Source organism: Muscardinus avellanarius (assembly GCF_963383645.1).
Source record: "Muscardinus avellanarius genome assembly, chromosome: 7".
NCBI lineage: Eukaryota > Metazoa > Chordata > Mammalia > Rodentia > Gliridae > Muscardinus > Muscardinus avellanarius.
In genome coordinates this window covers 63,332,625-63,358,763 of record NC_137793.1, presented here as the reverse complement: position 1 = coordinate 63,358,763, position 26,139 = coordinate 63,332,625, and the positions used below count along the sequence as shown (strand labels likewise).

The window sequence follows — 26,139 nt, the reverse complement described above, 5'->3', positions numbered from 1 at the left end:
GGATGAAAGATGTGTACCACTGTGCCTGGCCTTTTTTTAAATTTTGCCTCAAATTTCATTCCTGAAGAGACCTGACCAATCCACTATCTAGTGCCTACTTCTGCCTCTCACACTCTTACTTACTCTGATCACATGAGGCCTCTAACCCTGAAAATGTCTTCCACTTCACTCAGAATAAAAGCAAATGACCTTATAGCAAACAATAAGACTCTACTGATAAAGCAATAATACCTCCTGCCCCAACTTCTCTACCCTCACTTTTTCCCTCTCCCTGCTTGTTCATCTGCTCCAGCCATTCTGTCTGCTGTTTACATATGAGAACATTCCAATGTTAGGGTCTTGGCGCCATTCTGTCCTCTGCCTAGAACATGTATTTCCCAGACCATTAGAGATAAGTCCCTTGCCTATTTAATGGCTTTGCAAAAGTGATACCTTCTCAGTTAGGCTTATACCAGGCCCTGCCTACTTAAATGGTAAAGTTCCTTACCTGCACACCTGATTATTCTTATTCTATTCTATTTTAAAGCATTTATCACCATCCAGGTAAGGCAATGATTCTTTCTTACCTGTTTTAAACTAAAAAGCCTGAAAAAATACTTAGTACATAGTAGGTACTTACTAAATATTTGTTGCATAGATTAAATCAGTGAATTAATACAATACATATGTCAAATTAACTATAATTAGTCCCCACAACATGATAAAAACTTTTTATCATGTTTATCAAAGTTACATAGAAACTTTGACAGTGTATGCACAATTTCCTTAACCATAGTATTTCTCTTCTTCAGTCCTAATAACTTTTTCCCTATTCATAAATATGATTTGCCAGATACATTCCAACTTAATTTCCAAAACTAGAAGTCGGTTTTCCAAAAAACTCACCCTTGTTCTCTTTAAATTTGGGTTAGGTGCTCCTCCTGTGTATGCTTCATGTAACTCTATTTTCCCTCATAGCCTTTCATTTATATTGCAATGATTATTTGAATATATGTTTCTACTCCAAAACATGAGCATGAGAGCAGAATACATTTTTATTTGCCTTTTTCTCACAAGCAAATAACTCACAACATATGACAAATAGTGATAAACCAGATCTTAGAATCTACTAAGCTAAATTAATGATGAGATACAAAAATGTACCTGCTACTTGTTTCCTGAGTTTTTCAATTTCTTCTTTTAAATTTTTTATTTCTAAATCTTTGCTTGCTGTAAGTGGACCATCAACAGTTGAATACTGCAGAGCTTGGACAGTCTGTGTTGACTCTTTAAAAAAGAATTAAAGAAAGAATGAAAATTATTGACATACTTTATTTATTTATTTATTTATTTATTTATTTATTTATTTATTTATTGGTGGTACTGGGGTTCCTGGAAGCCCTTCTACCTCTGGGCTACACTCCCAGACCTATTTTTTTACATTTTTATTTGGAAACAGGCTCTCGTAAGCCAGCATGAGCGGCTGGTTTCGAACCTGCACGATCCTCCTGTCTCCGCCTCCCAAGCGCGGGGATTACAAGCGTGCGCCACCATGCCCGGCATGACATACTTTAAATTTAAAGAATTAATACGACTTTGGTGAATCCAGAAAATCGTGCCTAAGATTTATAATAACTGATCCCTGACCCAAGAAATGGTTTTGCCTTTTTTGTTGTCAATGTCATAGATCATTGGGCCCAACTCTGACTTGAAGCACAGGTTTCTTATATGTTTAAGTATTATTAATGCAGCTGAACAACAACAAGAAAAAAACACCTTCATTTTAAACAAAAGAAAAAATCTTTGTACAATTCTATAGACAAGAACATCTTCTCATTTACAAAGACCACATGAACACATTAAATAACAAAATTCTACTGCATGCCTTTAGAAAACACACACAAATATAACTTCTAATACATAAGATATTTTGCTTTAAGTACTGTTGCTGTACTGTCAGTGAATGAACTATTCTGTCCCTTTTTGTCCTAGCAAGAAGCACCACTATGTACAAAAAGGTTGTGTCAACTGGTATATGAAGAACTGAATGAAGGCAAGTTTAGATATGCTATTATAGCCTATGTAGAATGCAGACATGATAGCCTTCCAAATTTTATAGATGAAAATTGAAGCATATCTATAGATGATTCTTGCTTATCAATTTAGTTATTTACTTATAATAAGCTGGGCATGGTAGCATACACCTGTAATCCCACTATTGGGGAGGCTGAGACAAGACGATCACAGATTCAAGGCCAGCCTCAGCAACTTAGTGAGGCCTTTCCTCACAACTTAATGAGAACCTGTTTCAAAATAAAACAAAATAAGGCCAATGGTATAGATCAGAGGTAGAATGCCCCTAGGTTCAATTCCAGTAGCCCTCCCCACACAAAAAATATTATTTAAAATAGATATAATTATCTCTATTGAAATTAATTCCTAGATATCATCAAAAGATAAGAAAAATTTTCAAAAACACTTTTTTCAGAAATGAAACAACCCTAAAATAGGTTTTCTGTTCATTATAAAAAAAGTTCCTGCTGGGTGTGGTGGCGCACGCTTGTAATCCCCGCACTTGGGAGGCTGAGCCAGGAAGATCGCGCAGGTTCAAAGCCAGCCTCGGCTGGCTTAAGAGACCCCGTTTCCAAATAAAATATAAAATAGGTCTGGGAGTGTAGCCAGAAGGTAGAAGGCTCCTGGGTTCCATCCCCAGTACCACCAAAAAAAAAAAAAAAAGTTCCTAAATAAGTTTCTCCTTTACTATAATTCTTTACGAGTTACCACAAGTCATTATGTGTGTGTGTGTGTGTGTGTGTGTGTGTGTGTGTGTGTGTGTGTAAAATTATTCTTGGATGGATGATAGTCAATATTTGTCTAGTTGAATTAAAAGTATAAGATTGTACATTTGATCATGATCTTCTAGATCCAGTATTTCTTTCATATTTCTATTTGGGTTCAAAAATACTAAAAATTAGCCGGGCGTGGTGGCGCACGCTTGTAATCCCCGCGCTTGGGAGGCGGAGACAGGAGGATCGCGCAGGTTCGAAGCCAGCCACGCGCGCTGGCTTAGGAGACCCTGTTTCTAAATAAAAATATAAAATAGGTCTGGGAGTGTAGCCCAGAGGTAGAAGGGCTTCCAGGAACCCCAGTACCACCAAAAAAAAAAAAAAAAAAAAAAAAAAAAAAAAACTAAAAATTATTTGGGAGGCTGAGACCTGAGGATCATGGTTCGCGGACAGCCTCACCTACTTAGTGAGGCCCTCCGCAACTCAGTGAGACCCTGTTTCAAAATAAAGAATAAAAAATTGGGCAGGTGGTGTAGCTCGGAGGTCAAATACCTCTGGGTTCCATCCCCAGATGCATAAATAAATAAATAAATATAAATAAATAAATAAAAATTTATCCTTTTTGTATTTTTATGTGTGTGTGGTAGAAGGGATGGAACCCATTGTACCTCCTAGCTATTTTTGTACCTCCAGCCCTATTTTTTAGTTTTTTGAAACAGCATCTCATTGAGTTGTGAAGGGCCTCGCTAAGTACCTGAGGCTGTCTGCAAATCATCATCCTCCAGTCTCCACCTCTCAAATGCTAGGATTACAAACGTGTGCCACCACACCCGGCTCTTTTTGTACCTATTTTTAAAAGAACAGCCGGTGTTTTAATTTTTTAAGACATCTAAGTTAAAAGTAGAAAATAAAAAGAAATAAAAATACTCAATAAACATTATTGAGTTGTGAGACCCTGTTTCCAAATAAAAATAAAATAGGGCTAGGAGTTTATCTCAGAGGTAGAATGCCCCTAGGTGCCACCCCTAGTACCACCAAAAAATACACACACACATACACACACACACACACACACACACACACACACACACTGAAAAACATCATGGAGCTGGGAAAGCAAAGAAGACTAAGTAAATAAACCAGAGAGAAATGAGCTATTCTGAGGTGAAAGGGCTGTCACAACAGCTGATAACCTGGAAGCTTTGTCCATTTCTGTTGAGTGAACTTAGGCTCAAGCTTTACCTGAACTGAGGGCTATTATACTACAAAGAAAAATCACCAAAGTTTTTGGAGAAAACCTATTTTTTATCCTATTCTTGCATTTACAACTTCAGCACCTTCCTCCTCACTCAACCATCACCACTGAATACAACACAACTTGCCCTTGTAACAGCAGACACCTACAGAGAGAAAGCTATCAAAAGCAACAAAGATACAAACTTAAAAAAACGAAATCATGAGGAACAGCAAGAAAGCAATGAGCTCCCAAAAACCCATAGTAACAGAACCTTATAACACACAACTGCAGAGCTTGCCAGAAGAATAAATCAGAAATTTAATAGTAGAAATGATACAGGATTTCCGAAAAGAATTTAGAGAGCCTGAAAGAAATAAAGAAACAAATAAAGAATCAGACACCCTGAAGAGAAATCAGAAAGAAGTTATGAAGGAAGTGAAGGCATCAATACAAACTATAAGCATTAAACAAGACCACATGGAAAATAGAATTTTACTCTTAGAGAATGACCACATGGAAAATAGAATTTTACTCTTAGAGGATGACCACTCCAAAAATGAACGTATAGTGTATAATTTAGGGGGAAGAAAACAATTCAACACGATTAATTGGACACTGAAGAGGTATGGGCCCATTTTAAAACAGCTAACCCAAGAATAGAATAATAGGCAAAGAAGAAGAAATAGAAATAAAACCAAAGAACCAAAGGGATCAACAAGTTTTTCAAAGAAGCAATATCAGAAAATTTTACAAATATAGAAAAAGAGGTTGAAACAAACTGCCTTTAGACAAGATCAGAGAAAGGGCTCACCACTCCACATAAACTGACTAACATAGAGGCCAAGAACAGAATCTTACAGGCAACGAAAGCAAAAGAAAAAATGACATTGAGAGGCAAACCAATTAGAATCATTCCAGATTTCTCCAACCAAGTCATGAAAGCCTGGAGGACCTGAAGCAACATATTCCATACTATAAAAGATGACAAATTGTAGCCAAAAAATTCCTGCCCAGCAAAATTATCTCTGAAATTGATAAAAAATCTTCCACAACAAACAGAAGCTAAAAGAATTTATTTATTTCAAACCAGCACTAGAGAAATACTGAGACTAACTACAAAGAAGAAATAACAAATGCCAGAACCAGAGAAACAATCATTTCCATCAAACACACAACTATGCAAAGAACAAACACTACCTCTGCTGGGCGTGGTGGCACACACTTGTAATCTCAACACTTGGGAGACTGAGACAGGAGGATTGTGGGTTTGAGGTCAGCCTCAGCTACTTAGTGAGGCCCTTTGCAACTTTGCAAGACATTGTTTCAAAATAGAGAATAAAGAATAGGCTGGGAGTGTGGCTCAGAGGTAAAATTTGAGGTTTAGGGTTCAATCACCATAAGCACACATACAAAAACTACCTCAAACAGAAGTTAAAACTCAAAATGTTAGAAATTAAAAATCATCTTTCAATAATCACACTGAAGCCGGGCATGGTGGCGCAAGCTTGTAATCCCCATGCTTGGGAGGCTAAGACAGGAGGATCACGCAGGTTCGAAGCCAGCCTCAGCTGGCTTAAGAGACCCTGTTTCTAAATAAAATATAAAATAAGTCTGGGAGTGTAGCCTGGAGGTGGAAGGTCCCTGGGCTCCATCCCCAGTATCACCAAAAAAAAAAAAAAATCACACTGAATATAAATGGTTTCAATTCCCAATAAAAAAGACCAGAATCCATTTATCTGCTGCCTACAAGAAACACATCTTACAGTAAAGATAGTAACAAACTAAAGGTAAAGAGCTAGAGCAAGGTAATCCATGCCAGCGGTACCCAAAGACAAGCAGGAGTAAAAACTATGATACCAGACAAATCAGACTTAAATCCCAAACTTATAAGAAGAGACAAAGCAGGTCATTTTTTACTGGTAAAAGAAACAATACAGTACGAAGAAATAACTATAGTCAACATTTATGCCCCAAATATGGATACAGCCACTTTCATAAAACAAACTCTTTGGACATTAAGTCACACATAGATCCCAGTACAATAATAATGGGTATCATCATCACACCTCTCATACCGCTAGACCAATCTTCTAGACCAAAGGTTAGTAAAGATGGCTCACACATAAAGCACACCACAAACCAAATGGACCTATTAGACACATACAGAATATTCCACCCAACTACAGCAAAATTTACATTTTTCTCAGCTCCTCACGTAACTTCTCCCAAATAGACCATATCCTGGGCCACAAAGTGAGCACTAGTAAAATTAAAAAAATAAAAAAGTGACATATTCCCTGCACCTGCATCTATTCAGACCATAATGGAATGAAACTAGAAATCAACTATAAGAAAAACCATATAAACATGTGGAGAACAAACACTACATTGATGAAAGAGGAATGGGATAAACATGTGGAGAACAAACACTACATTGATGAAAGAGGAATGGGTCATAGAAGAAAGAAGGAGTGAAATTAAGAAGCTCCTAGAAACAAACGAAAATAGAGATATATCAAAACCTCTGGGATTCCTCAAATGCAGTATAAAAAGGAAAATTCATAGCAGTGAGTGCCCACATATGAAGAACAGAAAATCACCAAATAACTTAATGACACACCTCAAAGACCTTGAGAAGTGGGAATAGTCTAACTCCATAGCCAGTAAAAGACAAAAAATTATTAAAACCAGAGCAGAGGCCGGGCGTGATGGTGCACGCTTGTAATCCCCGCGCTTGGGAGACGGAGACAGGAGGATCGCACAGGTTCGTGTCAGCCTCATTGGCTTAAGAGACCCTGTTTCCAAATAAATAAAAAAAGGTCTGGGAGTGTAGCCCGGAGGGAGAAGGGCTTCCAGGAACCCCAGTACCATCAAAAAAACAAACAAACAAACAAACAAACAAACAAACAAAAAACCCGAAATCAATGAAGAGGAGAATTAAAAATACAAAAAATCAACAAAACCAAAAGCTGATTTCTTAAAAAAATAAACAAGATAGATAAACCACTAGCCAACCTAACAACAAAAAAACCAATCTAAACTACAGAAATAAGAGATTAGAAAAATAACATATTACCACTAACAGTGTGGAAATCCAGAGGATTATCAGAAACTATTTTGAAAAACTGTACTACTCCTAGAAAATGGATAATCTAGAAGAAACAAATTTCTAGATACATACAACCTTCCTAAACTGAGTCAAAAAGATACAGAAAACTTAAACTGGCTAATAGCAATCAAAGAGATTGAAGCAGCAATAAAAAGCCTATCATTAAACAAAACCTCAGACCAGATGGTTTCCCACATGAATTTTATAAAACCTTTATAGAAGAGCTAATACCAATACTCCTCAATCTATTTTGTGAAACAGAAAGAAACAACACTCTCCAAAATACATTCTACAAAGCCAAAATCACAATAATAACAAAACCAATTATAGACAGCTCCAGAAAAGTATAGACCTGTATTGTTGATGAACTTAAGACACAAAACTGCTAAACAAAATACGAGCAACACACATTTAAAACCACATCAAGAAAATCATACACCAAAACCAAGTAGGGTTCATCCCAGGGATGTGAGGCTGGTTCAACATGCAAAAAACAATCCATGTAATTTATCACATAAACAGAACTAAAGACAAAAATCACAAGATCATTTCAATAGAGGCTGAAAAAGCATTCCACAACATCCAACACCCATTATGCTAAAAGCACTGCAGAGACTCGGAACAGAAGGAACATATCTCAACATCATTAAGGCAATAAATCAACAATAGGCCCACAGCAAACATCATCATTAAATGGGGAAAAACGGCGAGAATTCCCCCTAAAAATAGGAACATGTACATTATCACTAATTTGCTTTAATATAGGATTCTAGCCAGAACAATAAGGCAAGAGAAAGAAATCAAAGGAGTACAAACAGGAAAAGAAGAACTAAAACTATCACTATTTGCAGATTACATACTAAGAAGACACAACAAACTCAACCTAAAAGCTTATAGAACTGATAAAAAAATTCACCAAAGTGTCTTGATACAAAATCAATCCTAAAAAAAAAAAAAAAAATCAGCTTTCTTATATGCCAACCATAAATACACTGAAAAAGAAATCTAGCCGGGCATGGTGGCGCACACTTGTAATCCCCGTGCTAGGGAGGCGGAGAAAGGAGGATCGCGATGGTTCCGAGCCAGCCTTGCTGGCTTAAGAGACCCTGTTTCCACATAAAAAGTAAAAAAAATAGGTCTGGAAGTGTAGCCCATGGGAGTGTATCCCAGAGGTAGAAGGGCTTCCAGGAACCCCAGTACCAACAAACAAACAAAAAAAGAAATCTAGAAAACACTTCCACTGGGTTATCCCACAAAAAAAATGAAATACTTAGAAATAAACTTAACCAAGATGATAAAGACCTCTACAAAGGAAATTATAAAACACTGATAAAAAAAAAGGAATATATTAGGAGATGAAAAGAGCTTCCATGTTCTTGGATAGAAAAAAAATATCATCAAAATGGCCATTCTTCCCAAAGTAATCTACAGATTCAGTGCAATATCCATTAAATTATCAAGGTCACTCATCACAGACATAAAAAATCAGTCCTTAAATTCATTTAGAACAACAAAAAACCCAGAATAGCTAAAAAAGTTTTCAACAACAAGAAACACATAGAAGGCATCACAATACCTGACTTTAAAGTATACTACAAAGCCATAGTCATAAAAACAGCATGATACTAGCACAAAAACAGATACAAAGACTAATGGAATATAATGGAAGACTCAGAAACAAATCCATACGCTTATAGCCAATTGATTTTTGACAAAGGGGCCAAAAACATACACTGGAAAAAAAAGATATCCTCTTCAATAAATGGTGTTGGCGAAACAAGTTAACCATATGCAGAAAAATGGAAATAAACGCCACTTTCTCACCCTGTACAAGACTTAATTCAAGATATATCAAAGACCTGGAAATCAGACCAGAGACCTTGCAGCTCCTTGAAGGGGACATAAGTCCAATAACTTCAACACATAGACACAGGTAAAAATTTTCTCCACAAGACCCCAAAGGCACAAGAAATTAAAAGGCAGATCAATACATGAGATTGCATTACTTAAAAGGCAGATCAATACATGAGATTGCATTACTTAAAAGGCAGATCAATACATGAGATTACATTACTGAAGAGCTTCTGTGCAGCGAAGGGGGCTATCAATAACCTATAGAGACAGCCCGCAAAATGGGAGAAAATTTTTGCCAACTACTCCTCCAATAGAGGACTAACACCTAGAACATACAGAGAACACAAGAAACTCTCCACTAAGAAAACAAATAACTCAATAAAAATGGGCAAGTGAACTAGACACTTCACAAGAAATTCAAATGGCCAATAAATGTATAAAAATGTTCAACATTATTAGCCATCAGAGATATGCAAATCAAAATAACCCTGAGATTTCACTTAACACCAATTAGAATGGCAATCATTAAAAACACAAACAACAACAAATACTGACGAGGGTGAAGAAAAGTGGGAACTCAACAGTACAGTTTTGATGGGATTGTAAATTAGTGTAACTACTTTGGAAAACAGTATAAAGGATTCTCAGAAGAATGGGACTGAACCTACCATATGAAAGAATGGAAATCAAACTACCAAACTAATGCATACATATCTTTGTTCATAGCCAAACAATTCACAATTGCCAAACTATGGAACCAGCTAAGATGGCCATCAATAGATGAATGGATTACAAAACTATGGGATAACAATGAAATTTTACTCAGCCATAAAGAATAACAAAATTATGTCATTTGCAGAGAAATGGATAGAACTGGAAAACATTATGCTAAGTGAGATTAATCAGTCATAAAATAAAAAATAAAAAATAGTGCTGAAGGTGTAGCTTGGAGGTAGAATTACCCTGGGTCCAATCCCCAGTAACTAACTAACTCATTCTCTCTCTCTCTCTCTCTCTCTCTCTCTCTCTCTCTCTCTCACTCACACACACACACACGAAATAGTAAGAATGAAGTCAGAAATAAGAAGCTAGGTTTTATATGGATTTAGTCCACTGAAATGAAGCTAATTACTAATAAAAAGGCACTGGGAGTGGGGATAATACAGTAAAGTAAATGACTGTGTTTTGATAGTATTACATGGCTGTTATGTTGGAAACAAACTGTAAAATTAGGGGCTATAGAAGAGAAATAGTTAACAAGTTACTCCCGTAATACTGATGAGAGGTGATGGTGGTTTAAAGCAAGGTAGTGGCCTCACTGTAAGTGATAATAAGACTCTGGATATATTGTGACAGCAAAACTAACTTGATTTGCTGATTGATCAGATGTAGAATATAAAAGAATGAGAGGGCTTTAGAGTGACTATAAGGTTTTCCTTCTGAGAACTGAAAACATGAAGTAATCTAGAGTACTCTAACATTCAAAGGTCAGAGTTAAAAAGAAATCAGCAAAGGAGACTAAAAAGGACTGTTTTCTGAGAAAAAAAGAAAACCAAGGGAGTAGTGTCTGAGAAGCCAAAAATGAAAAGCATTTACTAGAGAAAAAAATGCTTAATTGGGTCAAACACTGCTGACAGGTAAAGAGATATGGCTGAGAAATAACAATGGGTTTTGCAACATGGTCGGGAAATAAGCAAGGGAAAAAAGGACTACTGGGCAGCATTGAGCACCAACTCAAGACTAGTGTTCATGAATGTGAATTGACATTGGTCAGCATGTTGTGCATTTTAAGTAAACTACCACCAGCTGCACAGATGCATATGCAAAGCTATATTTAAAAGCAGTTTGACAAACAGAAAGAGGAACAATAGATTTGAGGGAATGATTATCACTGACCACAGAATAGGAAATGAGAGTATAGGTGGAACAGTGAAGTGGTGACTGTAGGGTGATTCTGACTTGTAGGTAATGGTGAATGTTAAGTACTACTGGAGTATAGCACCAGAGACATAGAAATTTATAAGCTGAAGATTAAGGAGGATATACTTGAAATTGAGATTAATGATATTTTAATTTTGAGAGGTATTTGCTAACATCCAACAGTGACTAAGGTAGGGTGGAGATCAAGACCACGTAAGTAAAAAATTGAGAAACTAAGTCAGAATCTTAAATGGTTCACCTATGTGCATTTCAAAATCACCAAAACTGAGAATAACAATGCTATAAACAAATGAAAGAGGGACAAGAGCTAGAACTCTCGAGGATTGAGAGAATATGATAAGAAAAGTCGTTACTGGGGCAAGAAGGGTTCCTATTTTCCAAGTAGTCCCCATTCATCTGTCTCCAGAAATATTTATTCCCCTGTATATAAATAAATATATATATATTTATTTATTTATACTTTTTAGTGCATTGTAGTCTCACATCATAATGTAATTAATAGTGATAATAACATACCTACATACAACACTTGGTATATATATACATATACCAATGGGAAACAAATACTATTTTTTTGTTTTACTGTTAATTGTATAATTTGCATTATACTACATTCTGCATAAATTTTTAATTTTTGCCACTTAAAAAAAATTCTTATTCAGGCATTGTGGTTCCCACCTGTAATCCCAGTACTTGGGAAGTTGAGACAGAAGAATTACAAGTTTGTGGCCAGCCTCAGCTACTTAGTGAGGCCCTCCACAACTTAGACCCGGTTTCAAAGCAAATAAAAAATAGGGCTAAGGGTATAGCCCAGAGATAGAATGCCTCTGGATTCAATTCCCAGTACCCCCAAAAATTATTGTGAAGATAAAACAACTACATGTAATATAGTTCATATCATTGTGAGTTCAATGCAAACAGGGAAAACATTATTCTTAAAATATATATACCTTGAAGTTTCCTACTAAGTTCAAGTTTTTCCTGTTCAAGACGCTTAATTCTTCTTTCATAAGCTTCTGTTGCTAGGTTGTTATCAAGAGTCCTCTGGACATTCACATCAAGATCCAGTGAGGTGGGACCAGCTGTAACTCTTAAACAGCTCCGATCAGAAAGAACACTGAAGAGAAAAAACATATGTGTATGCATGTGAGTTCATATTGCAATAAAAACTCTGAAGAATAAAGGAACCCTTTTTAAATTGCTCATTTTAAAATAAAACATGAGCCGGGCGTGGTAGCGCATGCTTGTAATCCCTGCACTTGGGAGGCTGAGACAGGAGGATCACATGGGTTTGAAGCCAGCCTCAGCTACTTAGTGAGGCTTTCACAACTTAGTGAGACCCTGTTCCCAAATAAAATATAAAAAAGGTCTGGGAGTATAGCCCAGAGGTAGAAAGCCTCTGGGTTCCACCCCCAGTACCATCAAAAAAATAAAAATAAAAAAATAAAATAAAACATGAATCTTAATATGTACATAGCCATTTTGAATGAGTATAAAAACATTTTTGTAAAATTACCATAAATTACTTTTAGAAATATTTAATGAAAACTTAAATCCCCTAAGTTATCTTAAAATTTTTAAAAACCTACACAAATTATATAATGAAGTTTGTTGAAGGGTTTTTAGTAACTTATGACAATCTGACCACCTAAGTGAAACAGTAGTAAAAGGTATCAACCATGATGCTCCTTACTAGAATTTGAAATTCATAATTAAAAACAAGGTGCATTCCAGCCGGGCATGGTGGCACACACTTGTAATCCCAGCATTCGGGAGGCTGAGACCTGGAGGATCGCGGTTGGCGGACAGCCTCAGCTACTTAGTGAGATCCTCTACAACTCAGTGAGACCCGGTTTCAAAATAAAAAATAAAAAATAGGGCAGTGGGTATAGCTCAGAGGTCAAATGCCCCTGGTTCCATCCCCAGACCCGCAAAAAAAAAAAAGGTACATTCCTTAAACCTATACAAGTTATTAAAAATAAGTGAACACAAAAGAAAAGATGCTTCATGAAAATAAGGAGTGAGACGAGTAAGTAGAATAATGGAAGGAGTGGAAAGAACAGGAAGGGCAAAAGGAGGCTTGAGTAAGGAAAAAGATCAAATAATATTGTCCATATGTGACAATATCATTAACAATCTTACTGGCATTATGGGTAAGAAAGAGGAGGGGTAGGAGGATGAGGTTAGGTGGGAACCACACCAAGAAATGTTATATGCAGGTATGAATGTGTGACTCTGAATCTCACTAAAATTTATAACCATGCTGCATCAACAAAATTCTAGGGAAAAAAAAAAAAAACACTGATGCATAACTAAGAGTGATGGTGCACACTTTTAATCCCAGCATTTGGGAGGCTGAGACAGGAGGATCGAGGTTAGTGGACAGCCTCAGCTACTTAGTAAGGTCCTTTGCAACTCAGTGAGACCCTGTCTCAAAATAAAGACTAAAAATAGGGATGGGGGTATAGCTCAGAGATAGAATGCCCCTGGGTTTCATCCCCAGTATAGCATAAATAAATAAATAAATAAGTAAATAAATAAACGGATGCATAGATATTCAGCAATAAACAAAACAGACAAAAATCCATGATAATGTGGAGTTTAAATTCCAGTGAAAGGGAGAGAAATAAACAAGATAAATAAGTAAAATATTCATTACATTCAAAAGTATTAACTTCTGGAGAGAAAACATGAAGCAGGAAAGACAGAAATAAAGTCTTGAAGGAGAGGAGAGAAAAATTCAGATGAAATGGCCAGAAGTGTCTTTGTGAGCATTGCTTCAAGAAAAGCAAAGGAAGTAGAAGGACATTATCCAAAGGAATATCAGGAGAAAGAACATTCAAGGAACATAGAATCGAAGCCCAAGAGCCCTGAGATAAGGACCTTAGGCTAGAACAGGACCTGTGTGGATGGAATGGAGTGGAACATGGAGAAGTGCCACAGGAAACAAAATTAGAAAGATACCTGTAAGCCAGGTAGATAGGGCATTGTAAGAACTTTGGCTTGGAATTAAGATATCACTGAAGTTGGTGAGTGGAGGGAATTGGACTTGAATAGAAGAGTGACATATTCTGACTTACCTTTCAACAGGATAACTGTGACAGATTCAGAGAAAATAAGAAAGGAAGTTATGAACACATTATGTAGGTGGTAAAGATGGATTTCAAGTAGAAGAGAGATGTCTCAGCTGCAGAAATACACTTAGGAGTCATCAGCAATTATCTGGGAGAATACCAGAGAATACAGATAGAAAAACAAAATTCAAAGACTGAGCCCTAGAATACTCTGATATTCAGAAATCAGGGGGATTAGGAAGAATCAGGCATAGACTGAGAAGTGGTCAGAAAAGTAAAAAGAAAAGCAAGTTCTTACAAGTTAAAAGTGTTTTAGTGGTGTAGAGCTATGGCAACGATGAAACTAGGCAAATAATTAAGAGCTGGACTGAGAAGTAATCATGAGGTATACCAACACAAAAGTTAATGGTTAACACCAATAAAAGCAGTACTCGTGAAGAGATTGGGGCATAATCTGGATTGGAATGAATTCAACAAAGTATATTATTAGAAAAATGCACCAATAATAATTTTGCTGTAATGTAGAGCAGAGAAATGGCTGGTAATAGGTAAAATAAGTAGGATCTAGACATTTTGCTGTAAGACACAAGAAAGAACTCCATTTATAAGCTGATAAAAACAATCTGATGATACAGATGACAAAAAGGGTAAACTTTATGGCATAAAAGTGAGCAGTTCACTAAGCTAGGCAGGAAGGATAGAAGGAGCCAGTCTGAGCTAAGAGCTTTCATGGTCAATTCATGAAGAGAAGAGGACTAGACAGGTATGGTGGGGCACGCTTGTAACCCCAGAACTTGTGAAGCTGAGACAGGAGGATTGCAGGTTTGCCACCAGCCTCAGTTACTTAGTGAAGCCCTCTACAACTTAGTGAGGCCTTGTTTCAAAATAAAGAATAAAAAATAAGGCTGGAGATGTAGTTCAGAGGTAGAATACCCCTTGGTTCAATCTGCAGTATCACACACAAAAAGAAGACAAATGAGTTCTGAAATGTGTGGCTTCAGCCCTCACAGTGAAAAAGGAACAAGATCATCAGCAGACAGTGAGGATGAAGGAGGTTCCTGAGGCAAATGTAAAGTATAAAAGAGTTACTAGATGAGTGGAGGAGGGAATACACAACATCACAGGAATATAGTACAAGCAACAATAGCACTCACTTGAAGTTGGTATGATGAATTTAAAGACTAGGACAAATGGTCAGAACACTTTCTCTAGTCACTCAGAACTGCACAGAACAGGTAGAGAATTTCACTGCTGAATTTTGACTGAGGAAAGCAAATATTAATAGAAGAGTGGCAGCCAAGAGAAATTCGTGGTACATGAGGAGTGATTATTCTCATTCTTATTGGAATTTAAGCTGGGTAAGGAGGAACCAGAGGGGGGTAAATAGAATGAAGAGTTAGTCAAAGGATGGTAGGATCAATGAGTTGAAAATCTGTGCTTGAAATCAGTTTTTATGTTTGTTTGTTTGTTTGTTTGTTTGTTTTTACGGGTCTGGGGATGGAACCCAGGGGCATTTGACCTCTGAGCTACACCCCCTGCCCTATTTTTTATTTTTTATTTTGAAACCAGGTTTCACTGAATTGCAGAGGCCCTCACTAAGTAGCTGAGGCTGTCTGCGAACCACGATCCTCCAGGTCTCAGCCTCCCGAATGCTGGGATTACAAGCATGCGCCACCAAGCCCGGCTTTCAGGTTTTTTTTTTTTCTGTTTTTTTTTTTTCAATAGCACAGGACTCTTCTAATTCCTGCCCCATTGCTAATGTTGAGATTCTAAACTCTTCATTTGTCCTATTCTTTCTCCTCCATAATAAGATTCTTGTGTATTTTATTCATTTTATACTATTCAGCATTTTCTAACCATAGGTTTATCCTATTTTAAAAAATTTTTAATTCAGTTGATTCATGGTGGTACAAGCCTATAATTGAAGTACTTGGGAGGCTGAGACAGGAAGATTGCAGATTCAAATCCAGCCTCAGCAACAGGCTCTCAGCAACTTAGTGAGACTCTGTTTCCAAATAAAAATAAAGTAGGGCTGGGTTTTAGCTCAGAAGTAGAGGGTTCCATCCACAATACCACACACACACACACACACACACACACACACACACACACACACACAATTACAAGGCTCTTACACACTCACACTATATTTTGTAAAAAACTTCAATATACTTTAATATACTATAAATTGTCCAAATTATTTTAACATTTGAAACTTACCAGCTACTAGTATATGTAAAACCAACAAATGGTAGATGGTGGCCAGAAAATGCAGTATGTGTTGGTGGGGGCATTGTTTCCTAAAGAAAAAGAAAGAGAAAAAAAAAATACCATCTGGTAAAAAAGAGACAGCTATGACCTGCAAGATTGGGCTATAAATATTGTCAAGAGAAATATATGATTATTCAATTTATAAACACCAGTGGGTACGGTACAGATATTTAGTGATATACAGTTAGAGCATAAATATTAATTACAAACTTATAATAAATAAAAGTAAAGATGCAAATTCTGGTTGATATTGAGAGTATAGTCTTTTATTAATATATTTTGCATTTGTAAATTTATCTAGAAGATAAAATTTATTTCTAAAGCCAAAATCAATATTTACAGTGCATTTACACAGCACAGAAAATTACAATTGCGCCAAGGCTCACATTCCTAGCTAAGGATGAACAGGAAACACTCCAATTTCTTATTTAAGCTCTCATACTATAAGCAAAAGTCCTTTGCAAAGTCTATGTAGGGGTCTGTTTTTCACATTTTTGTGCTTTTTATGGGCAATTTAACTGTTTAAATATCCTCCTCAGGCCGGGCGTGGTGGTGCATGCTTGTAACCCCCACGCTTGGGAGGTGGAGACAGGAAGATCGCACAGGTTCAAAGCCAGCCTCGCTGGCTTAAGAGACCCTGTTTCCAAATAAAAATATAAAAATAGGTCTGGGAGTGTAGCCGGAGGCAGAAAGGTTTCCAGGAACCCCAGTATCACCAAATAAATACACACACACACACACACACACACACACACACACGCGCGCACACACACACACACACACACACACACACACACACACACACACACCCCTCAGGCCATGTGTGGTAGTGCGCATTTATAATTCCAGTACTTAGGAGGATCACAATTCTGATGTCAGCCTCAACAACTTAGTGAGGCTGTCCACAACTAGTGAGACCCTGTTCTAAAAGAGGCCTAGGATTAAAATCCAGAGTTAGAAGACCCCTGAATTCCACCCCTAGTACCAAAATAAATAAATAAATAAATAAATAAATAAATAAATAAATAGGTACCCTCAAGCATAGCACTGAAGTGCTGGCTAGTGTTTCTAAGTGAAAAAGCTAAAATGTACCTTTACAGAGAAAATAATATGTATTAGATAAGCTTCATTCAGGCATGAGTTATAGTGCTGTTAGATATGAGTTCAACATTAATCAATCAATAGTATGTAAGGTATCTTTAAATGGAAACACACATAAAAGAGCTACATATTGGTAAGCTGATGAAAATGTTGTGACCAAAGGGTCACAAGTACCTAACCTTTTATTTTGATGGATTAATGTATCAATGTTAGCTTAAAACAGTGTTCAAACTAACTTTATAGACTGTAACTACTGTGAATAATATAGACTGAACAATGATTTGGAATAACTCACAATTTCTGTCAAAAGTGAATATAACTCTAATAATAATAACTGGTGAGGAGCCAAGGTAAAGTGGCCCCTGCATATAATCCCAGAGAACTAGGAGGAAGAAGAGAGAAGGATCAAAAGTTCAAGTCTATCCTGGACAATTTAGCAAAGCCCTGTCAAAACAAAACAAAGTTAGGTTTGGGGGTGCACACTTATAATCCCAGTACTTGGAAGGCTAAGACAGGAGGATCACAGGTCCAAAGCCAGCCTCAGCAATGTAGTGAGGATCTTAACTTAGCAAGAAATAAAACAGGTCTGGGAGTATAGCCCAAAGGTTGAAGGCTTCTGGGTTCCATGACCACTACCACACACACAAAAAAAAATAAAAATAAAAATAATAAAAATTAAAATTAATAAAGGCTGGGAGTATAGTTCAGTGATAGCATGCCCCTAGGTTCAAACCCCAACACACACACACACACACACACACACACACACACACACACACACACACGGTGAAGGAAGTCTATCAAATTCTTCTGAACTTTAGAAAGTATAAAAAAAGTTCTGATCTACTAAACTTGGTGTGGTGGTGCATGCTTGTAATCCCAGCATTTGGGAGGCAGAGACTAGAGGATTGCAGTTCCTGGACATCCTCAGCTATTTAGCGAGGCCCTTCACAACTCAGTGAGACCCTGTTTCAAAAAAAAAAAAAAAAAAAAAGAATAAAAAATAGGACCAGGGGTGTAGCTCGAAAGTAGAATACCCTGGTTCCGTCCCCAGTACTGAAAAAAAAAGTTCTTATCTATCTTGAATATAGTAATACACACACACACACACACACACACACACACACACACACACTACAAAAACATTAGTACAGAATTAAAATCATAGGAAATAAAAAATTATATAAAAGTAAAAGCTCAAATTAAAGCTAAAAACATAAAAAACACAAAGGTTGTACATTGTTTCTTTTCTAAATATTAATTTACTATAACCTAGTGGTTCACAGCACAGGTCAACCTACCATGTCGGTCCCTTTAGCATAACCCACAAGCTAAGAATAATTGGCTATTTGGTTAGTTTATCTGTCTGCCATGTGCCTCATTTCCTACCAAGTTTAATATTTTTAGCAGTAATACCATTGCTACAGTTATTTAGCCCTCCAAATTAAGTTTGAAACCGTCCAGCAGCAAGAGTACATGTTTTCACATTTAGTACCATGATACCAGAACTGCCACAATCACTGAGTTAATGAGGTGGGGCTTTTCCCAAAGTCCAAGAGTTTCTCATGAATAAATATTTCTCAATTTATTTTCCCTTGGTTAACATACTACACCCTTAAATGGCTGTTTTTTACAATTTTGTCCAGTTTTATAGTTGGCTTAACAGACAGATTTTTTTATTTCACTTTGCAATCATGAAATAAAAATCTTAAAGTATCTCATTTGTCCTCTTTTTAGGAAACCTACTGATATATCTAAGAAGTAATTAATTTTTCTTAGTCATGGATGAATTTGTTGACTTCAGTTAACTTTTAATTTCTTGATTTATGATTTAAAAAAGCACTGAAAGCCATGACTATTGTTTGACTGATAACTGATAAGATGGTACTAGCATCGTACTGGCAAACCAAAAATTTATAAGCAGTTTTGAAAGAAACAGAGGGATAGAACTTCTACCTAGTGTCATACTTACAGAATTTTTTAAGCAATCATCATCCACATCAAAATTTGATGTATCTGTTGGGCTACTAACTTCTGGAATATAAGGTGCTTCACAGTTTCGAATATTATCCCAATCAATTCCACTGAAAAATGGGTGTTTCTTGAAGTCCTCTATTCCATTCTGACCCAGTCGATGTTCTCTGCTACAAATAAGTCTTCGAATAAGATCCTTAGCATTTTCAGACACATCAGTTACTTGAGCTGGAAACTGAAACCTTTCCTACACAAAGAATATTAGGAGAAAAAAAATTATATATATCTCAGTATTCAACATGCTAAGTAGGGTAGATGGTTTATTTTCTTAAAAATACATTTCCTTTTAGCCGGGTGTGGTGGCACACACTTGAAATCCCAGCATTTGGGAGGCTGAGACTGAAGGATTGTGGTTTGCAGACAGTCTCAGCTACTTAGTGATGCCCTCTGCAACTTAGACCTTGTTTCAAAATAAAGAATAAAAAAATAGGGCAGGGGGTATAGCTCAGAGGTAGAATGCCCCTGGGTTCCATCCTTAGACCTTCGAAATAAGAATATCTAATAAGTATATGCTGGTAACATAGGACTGATACTAAAGGACACATGAAGATGAATGAAGAAAGATCACTTTCCTAAAGTAACTTTTAATTCCATATGTGTCAGTCCAGATGCACTGAAAAAAAAAAAAAGTTAAATACTATAAAACCTTAAACTGGTATCCAAATTCAAAGGAACTGATTAAAAGTAGTAAAATTTGACTCCATATTCTATAGAATGCAGATACTGATAATAATGATAATAACTGATAATGCAGATACAGATACATACAAACTAATGATAATATTAAATTTTTTAAAAACTTAATGTGTATCTGACATGATTCAAAGTGATTTACTCCTTTAACTCATTTCAGTCTCCACATAATCATCTTACTACTATGACAATCTTATATAAGAGGAAACCCAGGTACAGAAAGTTCAAATAATTTTCTCAATGTCACACTAGTAAATGGGAAAAATGGATCTTGAATCAAAACTGTTTCACTCCAGAACTGATAATACCATGTTACTTACAACCTCACAATTATTAATAAAGAAGTGAAATTTTTCATTGTTTTCAAATTTTTCTCGTTAATGCCATTATTATATTAATTAATTAATTAATTTAGGTGGTACAGGAGATTGAACCCAGGGGCATTCTTCCTCTGAGCTATACCACCAGCCCCAGCCTATTTTTTCTTTTAATTCTTTATTTTTTGAAACAGGGTCTCATTAAGTTGCAGAGGGCTTTACTAAGTAGCTGAGGCTGCCCTCGAACTGCGATCCTCCTGTCTCAGCCTTCCAAATGCTGGGATTATAAATGTGTGCCACCACGCCTGGCTCCCATTATTATTTTATTATATGTATTATATAAAATAATTTGAAAAAAAAGCAAAATATACTAACTTTGTGATTCATGATTTTTCCATATGTTTCCACCAGGGATTCTGCATAGAATGGTGTTTCTCCATAAAGCATTTCATACATACAGACCCCCAAAGACCACCAGTCACACTCAGGTCCATATCTGCCTTTTCCATCTTCCATGGCTTGAAGAATTTCCGGTGAAATGTAATCTGGGGTCCCAACTGCCACTGAGGACTGGACCTGAAAAAAATCATATTTTTATTAACCTACTAATACAAAAAATTATTTTATATTAAAAATAGTTAACACTGCGCCAGGCGTGGTGGCTCACGCTTGTAATCCCCGCTCTTAGGAGGCAGAGACAAGAGGATCGCGCAGGTTCGAAGCCAGCCACGCGCGCTGGCTTAGGAGACCCTGTTTCCAAATAAAAGTGTTAAAATAGTTCTGGGAGTGTAGCCCGGAGGTAGAAGGGCTTCCAGGAACCCCAGTACCACCAAAAAAAAAAAAAAAAAATAGTTAACACTTACTTGAAATTCACAATAGACAATATTATCTCATAAGAGCTACATGTTTATCATCTGAATTTAACTTCTTGGGAAATAAGTAAGATTTTATATAATCTCCATAATTAATGGTTTTCCAGCTGTCATAGCATTATAAAACCGTAACTATAGCTGTTAATTAATTACATTAAAAAGAACAATATGACTGGAATCATCACAGGCATTAACAATAAACTGAATATTTGGTTTAAAATATTATTATTGATTTATTGATATTTATCTGGGCAACATATATATATATATATACATATATACAGGGATTTTTTTTACAAGTTTATTATATATATATAATATACATATTGCAAAAAAATTTGCAATTAAGTCAGGGGAAATACTTCCTGAGTTGCTGAATGCCTTATAAGCTGAGGCTAGCTATGAAACCAGGATCCTCCTGTCTCAATCTACCAAGTACTAAGATCACAGGCACATGCCACTGCACCTGGCTTCCAAAATATTTAATAAAATAAAAAATTATTAATAAAATATTAATAAAAATTTATTAGAGCAGAAAAAGTATATCCTTTAAAAAATAAAGTTCTAAAAATGTTGAATACATAAATATAATAATTATAGATTAAAAATAGGTAGCTTAAAAGATCTTTGCTACATATAATCTAAGGTAGCTAGAAGTAAAAAAAAAATACTGGTTCTTTCTACTTAAAAATAATATATCAGCCATTTATAATGCGAGTACTTGGGAGGCTGAAATAGAATATGAGAATAGTGAGGTATTAAACAACTTAGTGAGATACTGTTTCAAAACAGAGAATAAAAAATGGAGCTAGGGATGTAGCTCAGAAGTAGAATGCCCCTGGGTTCAATTACCAGTACCACAACAAACAAAAATAAATAAACAAGAAAAAAATCAATATTTGGGCCAGTACTTGGGAGGCTAAGACAGGAGGATCACAAGTTCCAAGCAAACCTCTGCAACTTAGTGAGCGTCTCATCTCAGTAACTTAACAAGACTCTTGTTTCCAATTTTTTAAAAATATATATGGCTGCCTGGAAATTTAACCTGGAGGTAGATAGAATGTCCCTGGGTTCAATACCCAAAATTACAAAAAAAAAAAAACCCTAAATAAACATTTTCAATAGAAACAATAACACTTATTCTTGGTTTATTTAGACTAAATTGTACTTAATAATTAGGGTAGAATTCCATATTGGTAATATTGAGTTTTAGTAACTTGAAAACTCTTCCATTGCAACCTCTTAAAAATGTAACAGCTAAAACCTAGAATAGCCAAAGTAGTTCTCAGCAACAAAAATCATGCAAGAGGAATCACAATACCTGACTTTAAACTATACTACAAAGCTATAGCCATAGAAACAGCACGGTACTGGCACAAAAACAGATACACAGACCAGTGGAGCAGAACAGAAGTCTCAGAAATAAATCCACACACCAATTGATTTTTGACAAAGGGGCCAAAAACGTACAATGGAAAAAAGATAGCCTGTACAACAAACTGTGTGGACAAAACTGGTTAACCATATGCAGAAAAATGGAAATAAATCCCATTTTCTCACCCTGCACAGGAGTCAATTCAAGATGGATCAAACACTTGGAAATTAGACCAGAGACCTTGAGGCTCTTTGAAGAAGGCATAGGTCCAATGTTGCAACACATAAGCACAGATAAAAACTTTCTCAACAAGACCCCAAAGGCACAAGAAAGTAGAAGGCAAATCAATATGTGGGACTGCATGAAACTGAAAAGCGTCTGTAGAGCAAAGGAAACTATCAAGAAACTTAACCAAGAGCCAAAAAAATGGGAGAAGATTTTTGCCAATTACTCTTCTGATAGAGGACTAATAACTAGAATATACAGAAAACTCAAGAAACTCAGCACTAAAAAAACCCCAAATAACCCAATCAAAAAATAGCCAAGTGAATTAAATAGATACTTCATGAAGAAAAAAATTCAAATGGTCAATAAATGCATGAAAAATGCTTAACATCACTGGCAGTCAGAGAGATGCAAATCAAAATTACTCTGAAATTTCACCTAACTCCAACTAGAATGGCAATCATTCAAAATACAAACAACAAATGCTGGCAAGGATGTGGAGAAGTGGGAACTCTAAAACATCATTGATGGGACTGCAAATTAGTGCAACTACTTTGGAAAACACTATGAAAATGAACTTATCATTTGATCCAGCAATACCACTTCTGGGTATCTACCCAAAAGAAAGAAAACCAAACTACCAAACTAATGCATGTGTAACTATGTTCATAGCTGCACAATTCAACATTGCCAAATTATGGAACCAGCTAAGAAAGATGTCCATCAACAGATGAATGGATTATAAAACTGTGGGATATGTACACAATGGAATTTTACTCAGCCATCAAAAAATACTCAATTACATCACTTTCAGGAAAATGGATGGAAGTAGAGAACATTATGATAAGTGAGATTAGTCAGTCACAAAAAATAAGAAATTGGATGCTCTCCCTAATATGCAGAAGCTAGGGAGAAATGGGTCACAGGAGGAACTCTAGATGAAGAAGGAGATTCTATAGATGAGCAAATAAGGCGACCTGAGGGAATGGGTGCTTCGGGGAAGAGAGAAATTCTCTCATGCACATGATGTACTTTAACAAACATATCAAAGTCAATCACTAAGCCAAGCATGAGAAGGAGGGAGGGGGAAGTATGGGGAAGGGGTAATGAAGAGGAAACTAAGAAGCTCGCCAAGGGGTGTGTGCATGTATGTCACTATGATGTGAGACTACAATGCACCAATCAAAGTATATACAAAAAAATTTAAAAAGTGTAATGTAGAGCTATCTTAAATATATGACAAATTTAATTCTTGGCATGTGAAAATGAGAAAAAAGCATAGTGGCAATTTGAGGCCATGGGGACTATTCTTATTTATTATATTCCCTATGCTATATAAACCACAGTAAAAATATTTCTGTAATAATGTCCTAAACCTTACTTCTGATTGCTGGTATATGCTTATAATAAAGTTTAAGATTCAGGAAAAAAAAAACTTTTCAAAAAAAAATTCTGAGAAGCCAATAATTAAGAAATGGTTGGCAACTAGAATGTACGCATTGGAGCTAGGGAAGGGATGGCGAAATTGTTGGGTTTTACTTCCTAGGTAATTAAGTTATAAAATGATGCCAGGCGTGTAGAGCACACCTGTAATCCAACTATGTGAAAGAATGAGACAGGAGGATCATAGGTTCAAGGACAGCCTCAACAAGTAGTGAGACTCTCAGCAACCTACTGAAACCTTGTTTCAAAAATAAAAATGGGCCGGGCATGGTGGTGCATGCTTGTAATCCCAATACTTGGGATGTTGAGACAGGGAGATCCAGGTTCATGGCAAGGCTTAGCAACTTAGTGAGGTCCTCCACAACTTAGAGAGACCTGTTTCAAAATAAAGAATAAAAATAGGGCCAGGGGTATAGCTCAAAGGTAGAATGCCCCTGGCTTCAATCCCCAGTACCACAAATAATAAAAGTAGTAAAAAATAAAAATGGGACTGAGGGTGTAGCTCAGAGTGTCCCTGGGTCCTATCCCCAATACCACACACACACACACACACACACACACAAAAAAAAAAAAAAAATTAAAAAAAAATTAAAAGATCTTGAGTTTACATGAGGTGGGGGTTTAAAGAGAGGCTGCCCTATATAACTTCTGTCCTAAAAAGTATAACATTAAATGACATAAAGAATGAAAAGTTATTTACCTTGTGTCTAATGTGTGCCATAAATTTTTCCTGTAGAAATTCGTAACTTTAGGTCAGATGCTCCCAACACTTGGGATTCTAACTAATATGGACAACATTACTTCTGTGGTCCATATGTTCTCAAGCCAAAAGAACTGGCATAAATTTTTGCCTAGGGATGGTCACTTTGCTTCCAGGAAGCAAAACAAATCCAAACCTACACTAGAGAATATATGCTCATAATTGGCCAGATACAATTTTCCCACATAAAAATCTCTCACTGAAAATGAGGTTACAAAACAATAATATAGCCGGGTGTGGTGGCGCACGCTTGTAATCCCCGCGCTTGGGAGGTGGAGACAGGAGGATCGCGCAGGTTCGAAGCCAGCCGCGCTGGCATAAGAGACCCTGTTTCAAAAATATAAAATAGGTCTGGGAGTGTAGCCCGGAGGTAGAAGGGCTTCCAGGAACCCCAGTACCACCAAAAAAAAAAAAAATAATAATAATAATAATAATATAAATCAAATGAGAAAACTATTCATTATGACTAGCAGAATTCTCAATAAACTGTACAACTAGATCCTTACAACTCTATGTACTCTTTCAAATAGATATATTTAAAATTCCTAAAGACATAAAAAATACAAGAGCACAACAAGAGATTTTAAAAGTCAAACAGAAGTCCCAGAAATGAAAATAGTCACTGAGATTTTTAATGCACTAAATAGGTAAAACAGGTTAAATTAAGAGAAAGGTAAACCTGAAAAAGAGCTTAAGAAATTAATCACTACCCAATATAAATGTGGAAAACACAGAAAAAAGGCCAAAAGATTGGGACACTAGAGTTAGTAGGTTCAACAAGAGGATGAAAGAAAAGACATAATAGTGGGAAACAATATTCTAACAGTTATGGCTTAATAGTTTTTAAGACTAATGTAAAGGTTGAATTCTTGGATGCATGAAGATATAAGTCCTAAAAAAAATAAAATAACTCCACTTCTAGACCCACTGCAGTAAAATCATAGAATACCAAAGATAAAGAGATTTAAAAATTAAAGAATTAAAAAAGGTTATCAAGGAAAGATAATCAGATTGACAGATGAAATATTACTACTAACAATGGCAGTAATGAAATTGTACCTTCAAACT

At 36.1% G+C, this 26,139-nt stretch overlaps 1 protein-coding gene across 11 annotated transcripts in view; it reads right to left on the bottom strand.

The window, feature by feature from the left end:
- Positions 1 to 26,139, bottom strand: part of CDC42BPA (CDC42 binding protein kinase alpha) — a gene marked incomplete at both ends in the record, with an annotated part of 335,066 nt that overhangs the window by 152,891 nt on the left and 156,036 nt on the right. For all 11 annotated transcript variants that reach the window (XM_080699099.1, XM_080699104.1, XM_080699105.1 and 8 more), the window contains 5 exons: positions 1,144 to 1,266; positions 11,857 to 12,023; positions 16,201 to 16,280; positions 19,325 to 19,573; positions 20,772 to 20,972. In XM_080699099.1, coding sequence (XP_080555225.1) covers positions 1,144 to 1,266; positions 11,857 to 12,023; positions 16,201 to 16,280; positions 19,325 to 19,573; positions 20,772 to 20,972 — 820 coding nt within the window. The remainder of the gene's footprint in view (positions 1 to 1,143; positions 1,267 to 11,856; positions 12,024 to 16,200; positions 16,281 to 19,324; positions 19,574 to 20,771; positions 20,973 to 26,139) is intronic.